General features: G+C 42.7%; 1 protein-coding gene across 1 annotated transcript in view; it reads left to right on the top strand.

The window, feature by feature from the left end:
* The window catches only part of LOC122542962 (calcium-activated potassium channel subunit alpha-1-like), a 108,174-nt gene that overhangs the window by 26,236 nt on the left and 63,493 nt on the right, over positions 1–18,445 (top strand). Inside the window, exons 14-18 of the mRNA XM_043681103.1 lie at positions 1,212–1,281; positions 3,649–3,804; positions 6,530–6,639; positions 11,760–11,828; positions 15,305–15,391. Of these exons, the coding sequence (XP_043537038.1) occupies positions 1,212–1,281; positions 3,649–3,804; positions 6,530–6,639; positions 11,760–11,828; positions 15,305–15,391 (492 nt within the window). The remainder of the gene's footprint in view (positions 1–1,211; positions 1,282–3,648; positions 3,805–6,529; positions 6,640–11,759; positions 11,829–15,304; positions 15,392–18,445) is intronic.

Below are 18,445 nucleotides of genomic sequence, written 5' to 3' on the forward strand. Positions count from 1 at the left end.
GCAGGACTTATACACTTAATGGTAAGGTCCTAGGGAGTGTTGCTGAACAAAGAGACCTTGGAGTGCAGGTTCATAGCTCCTTGCAAGTGGAGTCACTGGTAGATAGGATAGTGAAGAAGGCATTTGGTATGCTTTCCTTTATTGGTCAGAGTATTGAGTACAGGAGTTGGGAGGTCATGTTGCAGCTGTACAGGACATTGGTTAGGCCACTGTTGGAATATTGTGTGCACTTCTGGTAGGTGGGACTAGATTGGGTTGGGATATCTGGTTGGCATGGACAGGTTGGACTGAAGGGTCTGTTTTCATGCTGTACATCTCTATGACTCTATAACTATCAAGAACACATTTTTTTCTGGTCATTACCACACAGCTATTGGTGGGAACTTGCTGTACACAAATTGGTAGCTGCATTATTTACATTACACCGTTAGTTTCAAAGGGCATTTCTTTGGCTGTGATATGCATTTTCTGATCTGAGCAGTTGTCATCATAATTCTCACCTCTCTCAGCTACAAATTCTCCCTCAAAGTAGCTGCTTTTTCGGGTTCTAGTCACAATTCTGTTTTCAGGGGCAATGTGGCTCAGATAGCTCAGTCATTCAGGAACAAACGAGGTGTGGATTCCTCCCATCAGTTGTTACCAGGTTGTATGAATGACACAAGTGGAAATTCAGCCAACAATTCATGAGGGACTGGTATCCTACAATCCAAAAACAGGCTGTGACAGTCCAGGTGAAGGACTGGAGATGTAAAGCCCTAAGACAGGTCAATTGGGAAATTTAACATCTTGCTCAAGCAGTTTTCACAAAAAATGTCATACATTATTGGCTGATGTAGAAATATATGAAAAATAAGATATGACAAAAGACTATTCCATCCTTCAAAGCAGATATGTCTATCAGCAAAGCCAATCCCTTCAGTTCCCTTACTGTCCCATCAAACCACATCCCTCTATTCCTCGAACTCTCTCATTGAACGCCATCCCCTCATTCCCAGAACTCCCTTTCTCTATTCCATGAATTCTCTCTTAGAAGTCTATCTCTTTCATATCCTGTTGGTTATTTCCCACAGTACAATCACTCCAATTCTTCATCCCAAACTACCAACAGTAACTGTGTCTTGGCAGATGTGCAATGATCCACTTGTCTAACAGCTGTCAAGTGTCTTCATCTTTAACTGCTTATAACATTTTTCTTTCCTTCCTGGTTGTAGGGCAATAGCTGTCAAGCAGTACTGTCCTGAAATAAGAGTGATTGCCCAGGTACTGCAATACCACAGCAAGGTAAGCCAGGTCATTGCTGGAGGGCTGAGAATTTGACTCTGGTGGTCTCACCCTGACACGTTGTGTGATGTCTTATAAAATCAGAATCATTTTTGGGAAAAGGGAACAATCAGGAATCCCCCACCATTTTGCCTCATTTTGCATGACCTCTAACTCACTGTTTAAGACATACCTCAGTAAGACCACTCTGGTACCTCAGATAGTAAAACATTAAGTCACCAACGTCAACTATCAGAACTGCTGTCTCATTGCAGAGACACACGACTGGTAGTGGTTTGACCTGAGGGTCATCACACTTCAGGAAAGGGGAGAAGTTGAGAACAAGAGTCCTTCGTGGTGCACTCAGCCGGTGCAGGAATTGCATCCACACTGTTAGCATCACTCCTCATCATAAACCAGCTATCCAGTGAACTGAGTTAACTGCTCAATAGTAGAAGATCGTTTCCCAAGGACTTGTGTTCACAAACGAGGTTTACATTCTTACTGGCATTCAGATAAGATAATTACAATGAGGCTCTGTCTGCCCTGTTGTGTGTTTGTAAATAATCCAATAGCATGACGTCAAACATGTATTTCTCGACAGCCCTCACTCCTGACCATACCAGTCCTTTAACCTTTTGTGATTTTGCCATTTCCTATTCAAAGTGGCAACACATCACAAGTACCTCAATAATTTTGGGATGTCCTACATTCATAAAAAGCTTTGTATCACAGCAAATTTTACATTGCTCAATCTCAGTAATCCACTTTCCACCATTTTCCTGAACCAACTAAACAAGTCCCTGGGGCTACCAGTGACCAGAAACTAAAATTGACTTGCCACTTAAACACAGTGGCTACAATAGCAGGTCAGAGTCTAGAAATCCTGGAGTGAGTAACTCACCTCCTGACTCCCCAAAGCATGTCCACAGAATAAATAACCCTTACAGAACTCAGTCTATCTAAACTAGACTTAATTATAGTCCCAATAAGCACAACCCCTTCAAAAACACAGTAAAAAATGGAACAAATGCTTACAGGTTGAAGTTCAAAGGGCAGAAGGAGAGAGAGAGTTTTTTGCAGCCTGTTCACACAGTCCACTGCTGAACGTCTAACTAGTTCTGTACTGAAGTGCTCAGCTAGAGAGCTGACCACTCCCCTTTCATTATGCAGGTCACTTCTAAAACATGACCACTTTGGCCTGAAGTCTCATCTGTTTACCTATAAACAAAAGGCCTCTCAAAATCCTTTTTCATTTCTGTACCAAACTAGTCACCTCGGTGCTGGGAGAGTTTTATGACACCTCTGAAAAAAAATCAAGGGCACAGTATCCTTGAGAAAAGGAACAGCTTTGAGAAATAAGAAATCAGCTTTGTGACCACTCAAGAAACTTGACGCCTTGTGGAATAAAGCAATCTACTCACTGGGATCATATCCACAAAGCTTCACTCCTCCACCATCACCACCTAGCGACAGCAGTGTGTACCATCTACAAGATGCATTGCAGTAAGTCACCAAGGTTCCTTTGACAGCATCTTCCAAACCTGGGTCCTCTATCATTGAGAAGGACAAGAGCAGCAGATACATGGAACACCACCCTCTGCAAGTTCCCCTTCAAGCTACTCACCATCCTGACTTAGAAATATATTGCCATTCTATGAGTGTCACTGGGTCAAGATCCTGAAACTGCCTCTCTAACAGAACTATGGGTATACCAGCACTGCACGGACTGCAGCAGTTCACCACTACCTATTCTAGGTCAATTAATGTTCGTCCAGCCAGTAACGGCCATGTAATAAATGTAATGCAAAACTGAGGTCTGCAGATGCTGGAGATCAGAGTCTAGATTAGAGTGGTGCTGGAAAAGCACAGAAGGTCAGGCAGCATCCGAGGAGCAGGAAAATCAACATTTCGGGCAAAAGCCCTTCATCAGGAATGATGTAATAAATGTTAGCCTAGCCAGCAATGGCCACATTTCCTGAACATAAGTAAAAACCTACACACAAACAAAGAACAAAAATAGGCCACTCAGCCCTTTAAGCCTGGTCTGCCATTCAATAAAATTATAGCTGATCTGATTTTAAACTCAACTCTGCATTCCTGCATATACCCGACAATCTTTCATCACCTTGGTCATCAAAAAGTTATCTACCTCGGTCTCAAAAATATTTCAGGATTCTGCATTCATAGGTATGAGAAATAAAATAATAAATGAACAAAATCCCACCTTCCCATCTTGACCTTCATTTCCCACTTTATTGACAAGATCCTTCAATTCCAACAACTATATTTTTAACCATATTCCTAGATGCCATCTCACCCACCTTGTATCAGTGCTGTATAAGTATGTTTTTGTACTTGTGTCATTGAGATTTATGATAATTACAGGCCTACTTGCAGAACATCCCCAGCTGGGACATGAAGAAGAGAGATAGTGTGATCTGCTTGTCGGAGTTGAAAATGGGATTTATTGCTCAAAACTGCATCGTCCCAGGCTTCTCCACGCTGTTGGCCAATCTCTTTGTCAAGAACACCCAAGTAGTGGTAAGAAAGAGTTGCCAATAGATGCAAATCTAATCTTCCCCTGAACAGCTCGTGAGACTTGTGGGTGAGGTGTTGAGCTGAATGAATAAAATTCTAGAGACAGTTGTCAGGATGCGCAACTATCACCTCAGCCTGTACAGAAGGACCATGGGAGGGCTTGAGGACAGAGAAAAACCACCGTAGGTGTTTGCTGATGCAACAAACACCAGCTCAAAGTGAGAACATCAGGTCAGGGCTGTATACCATGCACAACCAAGAATCGCAGTCAAGGGGAATCAGGGAAATAAAACTCCATTGGTTGGAGTTATACTGAGTACTTACAATAAAAAAAACTCAATTTCCTGGCATCCATCACATTCTGAGATAGTGAAATCCACAGATTCACAATCCATTGGGAGAAGGAATTTCTCCTCATCTTTGTTTTAAAAGTATAACTTCTCTATCTGGGGACATTTCTCATCGTTTCTCTTGTTTATGAAATCATGAGGGGCATGGAGAGAGTAAATAGACAAGCTCTTTTCCCTGGGGTGGGGGAGTCCAGAACTAGAGAGCTTAGGGTGAGAGGGGAAAGATATCAAAGAGACCTAAGCGGCAACTTTTTCATGAAGAGTGTGGTACGTATATGGAATGAGCTGCCAGAGGAAGTGGTGGAGGCTGGTACAATTGCAACACTTAAAAGGCATCTGGATGGATATATGAATAGGATGGGATTAGAGGGATATGGACCAAGTGCTGGTAAATGGGACTAGATTGAGTTGGGATATCTGGTTGGCATGGATGCGCTGGGCCGAAGGGTCTGTTTCTGTGCTGTATATCTCTATGACTTTCCTACATGAAGAGACATTCTTTCTATCTCTACGTTGTCAATCCCCTTTAGTGTCTTATACACCACAATTATATATCCTCTATTTCTTCAAAATTCCAGACCAAAGGCCTAAACTGCTCAATTTCTGTTCATAAATTAAACCCTCATCTTTGGAATCAATTTAGTGAACCTCCTCTGAACTGCCTTCAATACAACAACACCCCTCCTCAAGTAAGAATCAGAGCGTTCAGACAAGACATTCCTTAACCCTCTCTGCAGCCATCCCAATCCCTGACAGAGAGAAAAACAACTGAGAAGACCCCACAGCAAAGAGGGAAAACGTACCCATAAATCTTCTCTTCAAGTTCCCCAGCAATTTGCTCGGGGCAGCTTTGATATCAGAGCATTGAGTCCGTTTTACATTGTAAGACCATAAAGAGGAGCAGAATTAGACCATTCAGCCTATCAAATTTGTTCTGCCACTTGATTATGGCTGATATGTTTCTCAACCCCATTCTACTGCCTTCCCTCTGTAACCCTTGATCCCTTACCAATCAAGGACCTATCTATCTCTGTCTTAAATACACTAAGTAGTTTGGCCTCCACAGCACTTTGTTCCACAGATTCACCACTCTCTGGCTGAAGAAATGCTTCCTTATCTCAGTTGTAAAGCACTATCCTTTCACTCTGAGGCCCTCGGGTCCTTGTTTCTCCTACTGGTGGAGACATCATCTCCATTCTATTCTGGCTTCTCAGTATTCTGTCATTATCGTGGGCGGCACGGTGGCACAGCGCCAGGGACCCGGGTTCAATTCCTGCCCCAGGCGACTGACTGTGTGGAGTTTGCACATTCTCCCCGTGTCTGCGTGGGTTTCCTCCGGGCGCTCCAGTTTCCTCCCACAGTCCAAAGATGTGCAGGTCAGGTGAATTGGCCATGCTAAATTGCCTGTAGTGTTCAGTGAAGGGGTAAATGTAGGGGAATGGGTCTGGGTGGGTTGCGCTTCGGCGGGTCGGTGTGGACTTGGGCCGAAGGGCCTGTTTCCACACTGTAAGTAATCTAATCTAATCAATCAGATTTCCCCTCATCCTTCTGAACTCCATCCTGTATGGATCCAGAGTTCTCAATTACTCCTCATATGAAAACTCCTTGATCTCTCGGATTATTGCTGTCAGCCTCCTCTGGATCCCCTATAAAGCCATCGCATCCTTCCTTAGATACGAGGCCCAAAACTGATCATAATATTCCAAATGCATTCTGATCAGAGCCTTCTACAGCCTCAGCACGACATCTCAGTTAATGTATCAAAATAAATGCTAATCTGGTTTAGATTTGTCCTTTTTGTGTTCAGGACATACCTGGGCAATGTTCCGTATTGTCAGATAGATGTCAGTGCTGTAACTACACTTACTGGAAGAGCTTGGCGAAGGGAGTGTCAAATTCTAGAGCACAAGACTTCAGTACTATTGTTGGAATGTTTTCAGGGCCCATAGTGTTTCCAACCATTTCTTGATAATCACGCAGAGTGAATCAAATTGACTGAAGATTGGGATGTGTGAGACTTGGGACCACTGGCAGAGGCTGAGATGGATTCACTTTGTTCAGTTTGATAATGTAAAACATGAATAGTTGTGTTCCCAAAACTGATCCCAGTGGAACTCCACTAGTCACCAGCTGCCATCCTTTCGGTGGGTTAGCTTGAAAGACTTATGAACAGTTACCAGTGAGTGAGTCTTTGAAACCATGAGCTACTTAAACACGTCTTATTGGGAATAATCCTTTTCTACAAACATAAATTTGCAGTGGGAGTATCAGTTTGAGAATTCACTCTGAATTCACTCACAAATGTTGTATTTTCTGTCCTGAAACTTGCTTCTCTCTTTGATTTTCCTGTTGCTTATAAGTGCTTTTGCCATTTGCAGCATAAAACTGGAAACTGGCTCGAAATCTACAAAGAAGGACTCAGCCAGGAGATTTACACCGAGTTTCTGTCTGACAGCTTCGTCGGCATGCCCTTTAATTCTGTGTGCGAGTGAGTGACTTCCCAACATTGTTGCAGCCATAATTTTGGAGTGGAACGGAGGGGGAATGTCCCCCAAAGAACTTGCTGACACTTCCTCCTAACGTTCCACATTATACTTAGAGTGCTACCTTTCAATAACCCTCTCCCATTGTAACAATATGATCTAAACTGCTGAAAATGTGTTGCTGGAACAGTGCAGCAGGTCAGGCAGCATCCAGGGAACAGGAGAATTGACGTTTCGGGCATAAGCACTTCTTCAGGAAGGGTCCTGTGGCTTATGCCCAAAACGTCGATTCTCTTGTTCCCTGGATGCTGCCTGACCAGCTGCACTGTTCCAGCAACACATTTTCAGCTCTGATCTCCAGCATCTGCAGACCTCACTTTCTCCACAATATGATCTAAAGCCTGGTGAATTTCTAATGACACTGCTCAGGTTTCAAGGTCGCTCAGAAACTGAATTCAATCTCCAGTTAAGTTCATGTGTTCCCTCCTGAAGTTTATGCTTGCATTGTAGATTCCAGATTCCACACTATGAATGGGTACAGTGTATTTGAACATATCACACTGCAATGTAACTGTTCTGTCAATGCAACACCTCCACTGGCATAAAGGTGCAATCATAATGTCATTCATTAACGCTGGCATTTTGATTCAGGAATAGGGAAATGGATGCCATCTCAGGCAGTTGGGAAAGATTTTATGACAGTAATGCAAGGATGTCAGGGGAATCTTCTCTGATGAGATGGCCAAAAAAATCCCTCAATAAAAATAAGATAATCTGATCATTATGACATTAGTGGGAACTTGCTGTGTGCAAATTAGTTCTTTCATTTCCAACATTACAATAGTGACTAGTCTACATTTTCAAAGGACTTCACTGGTCACAAAGTGCTTCATGAAAGCACCAAGTTTCTTCTTGAATTGACTCTCACCCTCCTGTCTCCAAAGGGCTGTGAATCTAGAATGTGAGCCGGGCAGTGGTGTGCCTCAATGACTTCCTCATTGTTCTCCAGAAACTACACTGAGCAATTACAGCTTCCACCATGCTGAGATCAACGAAACAAATTAGAAACATCAGGAAGAGGGCAAGTCCACAGTTGAAACATTCACAGTTGTAAAACTAGGGATACTGCCTTGTGGCTGCAGGATCATTACCATCCAGGCTTATGCCCGAAACATCACCCCGAAATCGCTGTGATCACCCTTGTTCTTAGAATCATATAATGCAGGAGAGATCCTTTGGTCCACTGAGTCTATCCAATCAAAAATACACCGTGACCTACACTAGGCCCATTTTCCTGCACTAGGTCCATAGCCGTGAATGTTATGACACTTTAAGCACTCGTCTAAGTACTTTTTAAAGGTTATGATGTTTTCCACCTCAACTACTCTCCCAGGCGGTGTGTTCACCACTGGTTAAAATTGCTTTCCTCAAATCCCCTCAAGTTTCCTGCTTTTCACTTTAAAATGATAGCCCCTTGTTATTGACCCTTCAACTAAGGGGAACAGCTACTTTCTCTGAGCAAGTGACAAAGTTGATTGATGAGGGAAGGGCTGTAGATGTCATAAAAATAGTATTCAGTAAGGCATTTGATAAGGTTCCCCATGGTAGGCTGATGGAGAAAGTGATGTCGCATGGGGTCCAGGATGTACTAGCGAGATGATAAAGAACTGGCTGGGCAACAAGAGATGGAGAGTAGTCGTGGAAGGGAGTTACTCAAAGTGGAGAACTGTGACCACTGTGTTCAAACAGCGATCTGTGCTGGGACCACTGTTGTTTGTGATGTACGTAATTGATTTGGAGGAAGGTATCGATGGTCTAATGAGCACGTTTGCAGATGACACTAAGGTTGATAGTGAAGGGGCCTGTCAGAGAATGCAGCAGAATATAGATAGATAGGAGAGTTGGGTGGAGAAATGGCAGATGGAGCTCAATCAGGCAAATGCGAGGTGTGCATTTTGGAAGATTAAATTCAAGAGCGAACTATACAGAATGTGAAAAGCCCTGGGGAAAATTGATGTACAGAGAGATCTGGGTGTTCGGGTCCATTGTACCCTGAAGGTGGCAATAGAGTGGTCAAGAAGACATATGGCATGCTGTCCTTCAGTGGACAGGGTATTGAGTACAAGAGTTGGCAGGTCATGTTACAGTTGTATAGGTCTTTGGTTCAGCCACATTTGGAATACTGCATACAGTTCTGGTCGCCACATTACCAAAAGGATGTGGATGCTTTGGAGAGGGTGCAGAGACGGTTTACGAGAATGTTGCCTGGTATGGAAGGTGCTAGCTATGAAGAGAGGTTGAGTAGATTAGGATTATTTTCATTAGAAAGACGGAGGTCGAGGGGAGATCTGATTGAGGTCTACAAAATCATGAGAGGTATAGACAGGGGAAAGGTCTCGGGAAGATATGTGTAGAAAGTTCTTTACGCAGAGGGTGGTGGGTACCTGGAACGTGTTGTCAGCACAGGTGGTAGAGGTAGGCACGATAGCATCATTTAAGATGTATCTAGACAGATAGATGAATGGGAGAAAGAGAGCTTCTTCAAGGAAGGCATCCTTGCAAGAGGATTCGCAGTAGGTTACAATCTTCTAGGAGATTCTCCTGCTCTTTGGATGCTGCCTGACTTGCTGCGCTTTTCCAGATAGATGAATGGGCAGGGAGCAGAGGGACACAGATCCTTGGAAAATAGGTGACAGGTTTAGATAGAGAATCTGGATCGATGCAGGTTTGGAGGGCCGAAGAGCCTGTTCCTGTGCTGTAATGTTCTTTGTTCTATTCACCCTGTCCATGCCCCTCATAATCTTATACATCTCTATCAGGTCCCCTCTCAATCTTCTCTGCTCCAAAGAAAACAACTCATGCTTATCCAGCCTCTTCATAGCAGAAATGCTGCACTCCAGGTAAATCTCCTATTCACCCCTTCCAGTGCAATCGAATCCTTCCTATAGTAAGGTGACCGAACTCAAGTCCTGTACAGCTCCAACGTAATCTCCCTGGTCTCATAATTTACACCACAACTGATAAAGGCAAGTATGTTGTATGTTTTCCGAGAGACCCCATTAACCTGTCCTATCACCTCCAGGGATCTGAATACTATCAAATGCAAATCACAGAATGCCTACAGGGTGGAAACAGGTGAATCCAAGCCAGCCCTCCGAAAAGCATCTCACCACCTCATCCCTGCATTTACAGCCGACATATCCCGAAACACCACAAACAATTTCTACAGTCAATTCACCTAACCTGCACTTCTTTGGACTGTGGGAGGAAGCCAGAGCACCCGAAGGAAAGCCACACACACAAGGAGAACAGAAAAACCCCACACATTCACCCAAGGTTGGACTTGAATCCAGGCCCCTGGTAGTGTAAAAACAATGACTGCAGATGCTGGAAACCAGGTTCTGGATTAGTGGTGCTGGAAGAGCACAGCAGTTCAGGCAGCATCCAAGGAGCTTCGAAATCGACGTTTTGGGCAAAAGCCCTTCATCCTGGTAGTGTAAGGCAGCATTGCTAACACTGAATCAGCATGCCACATGGTGTCCTTTTGTCCCTCGGATCTTCTGAGCTTCCTTTGTTGTGCAAACCCAGGCTCAAAATGAAGGTGAATTTGTCATGACCTTAGTTTCCTGCCAATGTTCCTTTTCCAAGCTAAATGCAATACAACATACAGCCTTGTAGAGGTGACATTGGCTTAGTTATAGATTTCTGATCCTGCACTGCCACCAGCAGGTTTTGAGCAGAACGACAGCACTTCGAATACACAAGCCAATCTCAAAATGTTTATCGGAGATTTAAAATCAGACAAGCTCAAAAGATCAAAGTTGCCAGCATCTTGCCAGTGCTTTGGAGTTCAAGGAGGTCAAAGAAATAGGGAAGGGAGAGTCTATGAAGGAGGTTAGAAAGCAAATAGTAGAATTTTAAAATTGAAGCATTACTTATCCTGGAGCCAAAATTTATGAATGTCGGTGAATATGGAGTGATGGGTGAAGGGGTTTTGTACAAAGATTTGAATGAATTTGAGTTGCCAGAGTGGACAGTCAGCTGGAGGGCACTGGAATGGTTAGGCCTGCAGGGCAAAGATGTGGAGTTATGCAGCAAGTGAAGTGAGAGAGGGTGATGTTGGTTATGTCACAGAGGTGGAAAACATGTAATTGTAGTGGAAAAACGTGGCTGGGAGCTCATTGCAGTAAACTATGAAACCAAGTTTGTTGGTTTAGTGTCAGAATGTCTCCAAGGAAAAGGATGGTGATGCTAGCAATGAAACGGGGTTTGGAGAATTGTGGCAGTGCCACTATCAATGAGTTTACACAAACTAGACGTGGCCATTCAGCCCCGTCAGTTGTGATATTGGAACCAGAAGAAGCTTTTCAGCCTGACATGATGTATGGAAGCAGGAGGAGTACATTCACAGCATCCGCAGAGGAGGGGGGGGGGGGGAATGCAAGAGAATGAATGGGATTGGGTAGACTTCTTCTGTTTTATTCATTCATGGGATGTGGCAGTTTCTGGTTAGGCCAGCATTTATTGCCCATCCCTAGTTGCCCAGAGGGCACTTAACAGTCAACCAAATTGTTGTGTGCCTGGAGTTACATGTCAACCAGACCAGGTAAGGATGACAGTTTCCTTCCCCAAAGGACATGAGTGAACCAGATGGGATTCTCCCAACAATCAGCAATGGATACATGGTCAGCATTAGACTCTTTATTCAAGATTTTGACTGAATTCAAATTCCACCACCTGCCGTGGCATACATTTTCAAACATTCTCTTCTCTAATTTACATTCACCATAATCTCCCAAAGAATTAGATTGATTCAGATTACAGATAGATTTGGGAAAATAATTGAAAGGTAGACAGAGTATGACGAAGAGGAAGGAGGACATGTTGTTTAAAGAGGCAGTACAGGACCAATGGGTCAATGGCCTCATTCTGTAATTGACCACTCCATGGTAACAGCAAAGAAGCTTAAAATGACTAAAATATGTGATTGATTGTGGTATGCTGAAATAAGGATATAAACTGGAAATCCATGTAGAAAATGATTTTTTTAAGGCTATTTTATTGACTGCAGTGATTCACTATTCAATGTTTAACCACTTCTGTCTCTGCACTTGCCTCTGCCTAGGGTGTGCTATGTTCGGCTAAAGCTTCTATTGATAGCCATTCAATATAGGACCAGCTCAGACAACATCAGGTACAGATTGTTCCTAATTATCATAGAGTTTATTCTTGAAAATCATGTGCTAAACAAAATTGCTTTATTTGAAACTCATATTACATTCAAACTCATGTAAATCTTTGGGTTACATTCTTAGAACATCAAACAGGGACAGAATACAAGCAAATAAAACACCAAAAGAGACATGAAAAGTTGCAAACAGAATATCTTGTAAAAGTTTCGCTCTGTACATTTCTTTTTCATCATTCTTAGGGTGTGGACGTTGTCAATATATATTCCCCATCTCTAAAAGGTGATGGTGAGCTGGACCTTAAACCTTCCTTAATTGTTGTTGTCCATGTGGTATCAGAACACCCACAATGCTGCTCAGAAGAGAGTTCCAGGATTTTCATCCACTGACAGTGGCAGGAACTGTCATATAGTTTAAGTTTCAACCATCTTCAGCTGCTTCATCATTAATCTTGCCTCCACTAAAAGGTCAGAATTTGGGATGTTTGCTGATGATTGCACAATGTCCAGCACCATTCATGACTCCTCCGTTATGTCCAAATGTAGCAACCTGGACAATATCCAGGTATGTGCGAGCACACGACAAGTAACATTGATGTGTCAGGCAATGGCCACCTTCAACAAATGAGAATCTAACTAATGCCATTTGATATTCAATAGCCATTGCCATCACTGACTTCTCCACTATCAAAATCCTGGGAGTTAGCATTGACAGAAACTGAACTGAACTAACAGCTCCAACAATACTTAAGAAGCTTGACACCATCCAGGATAAAGCAGCTGCTTGTTTGGCACATTACCAACGAACTTCAACACTCACGCGTCCATTATCACTGACACACACAATTGCATGAAGGTGCACCATTTACACAATGCATTGTAATAACTCAACAAAGATGATAAAATGTCGGAGCCATTTAGCACATGATGTCTGCAATTTAAATTCTGCCCACCTGTGATGGTGAGCTCTGAACCCATGTCACCAATGCATTTGCCTGGGCATTTGGATCACTACTCTGGTGGCATACGCTCCTTTGACCTCACCTTCCAAACACAAGTCTGCCATCTGAAAGGGCAAGTTCAGCAGATACATGGGAAGACCATGTTTGACAAATTCCCTTCCAAGTCACACACCTGATCTGGAAATCCATTGCCATTCCTTCACTGTCACCTGATTAAAATCCTGGAACTACCTGACAGCATTGTGGATATGCCAAACCCCCCAAGAGCAATAAATGTTGGCCTTGCCAGCATCGCCCATATCCCATGGATGAACAAAACAAAAATCAGGGATGTTGCAAATATCTCATTCATGTTTTATATATTTTAGAAAGTAACTGAATATAAATTTTACTTTGAAGCTCAAAGTGTGAAATGAAAAATGAAGTGGCATTTGATTGACAAACTGAGCGACCCTGAACAGGTGCAATTCGAACAAGCCTGGGTTTATTACCCTTAAGAGGCAGACCATGATAGTTGTGCAAGGTTAAAGCTGATGTGAAAAATAGCTAGAACAATGAATGAATGCAGCTCTAACCTTATAATGAAGTCAGGGAGTCTGGCGAGAAGGAATACATCTGTTGAAAATATACATTATTCATATGGGTTACAAAATCAAAGCGTTATGTTGAAGGCAAAATTACTTTGTTTCAGGAAATTCAAAAGCGTGCCATGTTGTGACAGAAATCGTGATTTAGAGTGAAGCTTTACTTAGACGGTCCTGTTGTTTTATGTGTGTGTTTACAGACAGAAACAACAACAATTCAGTTCAAGAGTAAACCGAAACAGTTGCAGATTTGGTAGGCTCACAGATTGACGAGAGCGAAAGAAAATAAACGCTTGTCAATTGGGCGAATATTTCAAGCAGGAAACATATTAATATAATGGATCCCTATGTGGAATGTAAATGTGGCTATTTTTCTGTTTGGATTTCGAGAAGGAAAAGCAACTGGAAGGTTTACTCTAGGTTGGAGTTTGTGGAAAAACAATTGACATTAGTCCTCATACAGCTTTGTCATAAAATGCAGTCGGCTTGAACTGTTAACTTAGAAACAACTTTACAGAAAGTATGGGAATAGACTGGTAAAAAGCAAAAAGCCAGGACAAGAATTAAGTGAACTGAGATTGATAAAGAAAAATTGAAGGATCACTTACACAGAACTTAATGGAAGGATCCAACATAATTTGTACTAAGAAGAAAAGCTGGAGTACTGGGGAGAATTAAAGTGAATTGAGAAGGGCTGTGGCACTTCTTTGATTAAGCCCAGGAGAAGTGAATTAACCTTCATGATTTCAGAAGATAGGGAAAGTCTTTGGGGAAGTTAAGGGTAGAATTTGAATTTAGTCCATAAATCTTTCAAACTTATAACCTTAAGTTCCTAATGTTTACTTTATTTAATTATTTTTGATACTGTTAAAATACATTTTATGTTTAATATTCCTGTTCGCACTATGGAAGACCAGTACAGAAAATCACACTGTCGAAGATCACCAATAGAAAATCACTATACCCATTCAGCAGAAAGTTCCTGTTATCCAACTTTTCACAATTCATCAATTATGTTGCTAGGTGCTAAAGTTTCTTGTTGAAGTGTTTCACACCCTTACAGGATGATGTTTGACTTGGAGGGGAATTTGCAAATAGTGATGTTCCCTTGTGCATGCTATTGTTGTCCATCGAGATGGTACATTTTGAGGAACTCGATTGTGCTGTGTAGGGAGCCTTGTTGAACTGCACTAATGCATCTTGTAGAGGGTACACAATCCTGCCAATGTGCATTCACTGAAGGAAATGAGTGTTGAAGTGGTAAATGGGGTGCTACTGAAGAAGGGCTCATGCCCAAAACGTCGATTCTCCTGCTCCTTGGATGCTGCCTGACCTGCTGCGCTTTTCCAGCAACACATTTTCAGCTCTGATCTCCAGCATCTGCAGTCCTCACTTGCTACTCAAGTAGACTGTATTGTCCTGGATGGTGGCAGGCTTGTTGAGTATTGTTGGAGCTGCACACATCCAGCCAATTTCATTGCATTTCTAACTCAGAGGCTGCACTCCAACCAGAATGGGAGACAGGAGAAGCAGGGTTATATCCCTCAGTATTTGAATCAAGAATACTCTTAATCAAATTGATCCATTGCATTCAAGGTACCACAGGTTGTTCTGCTATAATGTGACAGTTGTGTTCCATTGCAACCTCGCACTGTGGAAAACCGCTGTAGAAAATCATGCTGCAGAAGGTCACTAATAGAAATTCATTACCTTATCCAAACAACATCCACAATTCATCAATCCCATTATAGCCAATTTACGCTGATGAAACACGTGTTAAAGCAGATCAACCTGTATATAAATGCAAGTTGTTGTTGTCAGTTGGTGTGTATGCATATGGAAGCGTGTACATTAATGTTTAAGTTGTATATGAAAATTTGTAAGCCCACGCTGACATCATTCATGTACTCATGTTCTGCTTTCTCTCCTTCTCCAGTATACTGATCAACCCAGATCCTAGCATTCTGATTCAGGAACATACTCTCGGGTTCTTCATTGCCAAGAAACGTACCCTTGTACAAAGGTAATTTCCACAAATAAACAAGTCACTCGGTGGTCATAATTAACTATGTGGCGCAACTAAAATGTCACATTCATAAATGCGGAATGTAACAAGAAATATTGTTGGTACTTTCAGGAAATGCATGTAAAGTTGCAAGCCTTTTAATGATACAAAAACTGTTGTAAACTTAGTTCTATAGATTAGATTTCAATGCAGTAGCTAGTACATATATAAGGTATAGGAGCAGAATTAGGCCAAATTGCCCACTGAATTGTCTCCACCATTCGATCATAGCTGATATGTTTCTCAATCCCATTCTCCAGCTTCTCCTCGTAAATCTCGATCTCCTTCTAGTCAAAAACGTATCTATCTCTATCTTAAATACACTCAATGACTTGGTCTCCACAGCCTTCAATGGCAATCAGTTCCACAGATTCAACACCCTTTGGCTGAAGAAGTTCTTCCTTATCTCAGTTATAGAGTGTCAGTCTGAGGCTGTCCTCGTCTCTCCTGCTGGTGGAAACATCTTCTCCATGTCCATTCTGTTCAGGCCTCTCAGTATTCTGTAAGCTTCAATCAGATTCCCCCTCATCCTTCTAAACTCCATCCAGTACAGACCCAGAGTCATAACCACGCCTCTTAGGACAAGCACTTCATCTCCAGGATCACTTTTGTAAACATCCTCTGGTTCCTCTCCAAAACCAGCACATCCTTGCTGAGATAAGGGGCCCAAAAGTGCTCACGTTATTCCGTATGCAATCTGACAAGAATCTTATACAGCCTTAGCAGTACATTCCTACTCTTGTACTCGAACCCTCTCCAAATGAAAACTAACGGCAGCATCAGTGGTTAGCATGGCTGCCTCATAATGCCAGGGACCTGGGTTCCATTTCACCCTCAGGTGACTGTCTGTGTAGTGTTTGCATCTTCTCCCTGTGTTTGCATAGGTTTCCCTTGGGTGCTGCACTTTGCTCCCACCTCCAAAGGTGTGCAGATTAGGTGAATTAGTCTTGCGAAATTGCCCTCTCGTGTCCGGGGATATGCAGGCGAGGTTGATTAGCTATGGGAAATTACAAAACAGGTAAGGACGTCTGTCTGGGTGGGATGCTCTTCAGAGGGTTGGTTTGGATTGATGGGTCGAATGGCTTGCTTCCACACTATCAGGATTCGATGACTACATTTGCCTTCCTAACTGCCAACTGAACCTGCATGTTGAGAGAATCCTGAACTCTCAAATCCCTTTCAGGTTCAGATTTAGAAAGCCTTTCCACATTTCAAAAAAAGTCTACTCCTTGATTCTTCTGAACAAAGAGCATAACCTCACATTTTCCCGCACTGTATTCCATTGGCCACTTCTTTGCCCACTCTCCTAGTCTGTCCAACTCCTTCTGCAAGCACCCCACTTCCAAAACACTACCTGTTCCGCCATCTATCTTTGGGCCATCTGCAAATCTGGTGACAATAACCTCAGTTCCTTTGTCCTGGTCATTAATTTGTAGTTGGGATCCCATCACTGATCCCTGCAGAACTTCACTAGTCACCAGCTGCCATCCTGAAAAAGATCCGAGTATCCCCACTCTCTGCCTCCATCTTAATTAGCAGCCTCCTGTGTGGCACCTTCTTCTGCCAAATAGATCACATTCACTGGCCCTCCTTTGGCTAACTTGCTCGTTACCTCCTCAAAGAATTCTTTGAAGAGTAAGGGGTTCAATGGTAATGAGGAGAAGGATGGAGAATGGGCTTGAGAAACATCAATCAGCCATGCTAGAACAGTGAAACTGACTCAACAGAATAACCTAATTCTGCTATGAAATCTTGTGGTCTTATGGTCTAAGAGATTTATCATGTGTGATCACCCTTAATGAATCCGTGCTGACTCAGCAGAATTTTACCACGCACTTCCTTAATCATGGACAGTAAAATCTTCCCAATGATCGAGATCACACTTATTGGCCTGTAGTTTCCTGTCTTCTGCCTTCCTTGGGTGCGATATTAGCCATTTTCCTGTCCTCTGGGACTCTCCCAAACTCCAAGGAATCCTGAAGGATCACATCAATGCCTCCATAGTTTTAACTATCGCCTTCACACCATCTGGTGTGGATGATTTATCCTTCAGGGAGGAGAAAGTGAGGTCTGCAGATGCTGGAGATCAGAGCTGAAAATGTGTTGCTGGAAAAGCGCAGCAGGTCAGGCAGCATCCAGGGAACAGGAGAATCGACGTTTTGGGCATAAGTCCTGAAGAAGGGCTTATCCCCGAAACGTCGATTCTCCTGTGCCCTGGATGCTGCCTGACATGATTTATCCTTCACCAGTTTATGCAGGTGTTGCCTCACAGTTTGGAGTATGAGGTTGTCCAACTATCAAATTGTAAGTGAAGGATTATAATATCTTTTCTCCTAAATATAATTAGGAAATGTCAATCGCATTCCTTCTAACATGCTTTCATGAAGCTCAAGTAATTCCTATATGAATAGGAAATTGACAGGGTTGCTTCTACAGGAAAAAAAATGCAATTGATATGGAATACATTTTATTCCAGCTTCATTAGTCAAAGTTTGTTATTTTTGAAATTGGCATCAAGTAGTATTTAATAAATCAAAGCAATTACTCCAAATAGTTCCAGTGATGTAGTGGAAAGGATAGCAGAGCTGATTCTCGATTGGAGTGAGAGAGACAGGGTAGTTGTCATGGGGGACTTCAACTTTCCAAATATTGACTGGGGACACTATAGTACGAGTACTATAGATGGGTCAGTTTTTGTCCAGTGTGTGCAGGAGGGCTTTCTGACACAGTACGTAGACAGCCCAACAAGGGGCGAAGCAACATTAGATTTCGTACTGGGTAATGAGCCCAGTCAGGTGTTAGACTTGGAAGTAGGTGAGCACTTTGGTGATAGCGATCACAATTCTGTTATGTTTACTTTAGTGATAGAAAGGGATAGGTGTATACCACTGGGCAAGAGTTACAGCTGGGGGAAAGGCAATTACGATGCGATTAGGCAAGATTTAGGAAGCATAGGATGGGGAAGGAAACTGCAGGGATGGGCACATTAGAAATATGGAGCTTATTCAAGAA

This window comes from Chiloscyllium plagiosum, chromosome 42 (assembly GCF_004010195.1).
Source record: "Chiloscyllium plagiosum isolate BGI_BamShark_2017 chromosome 42, ASM401019v2, whole genome shotgun sequence".
Classification (NCBI taxonomy): Eukaryota; Metazoa; Chordata; class Chondrichthyes; order Orectolobiformes; family Hemiscylliidae; genus Chiloscyllium; species Chiloscyllium plagiosum.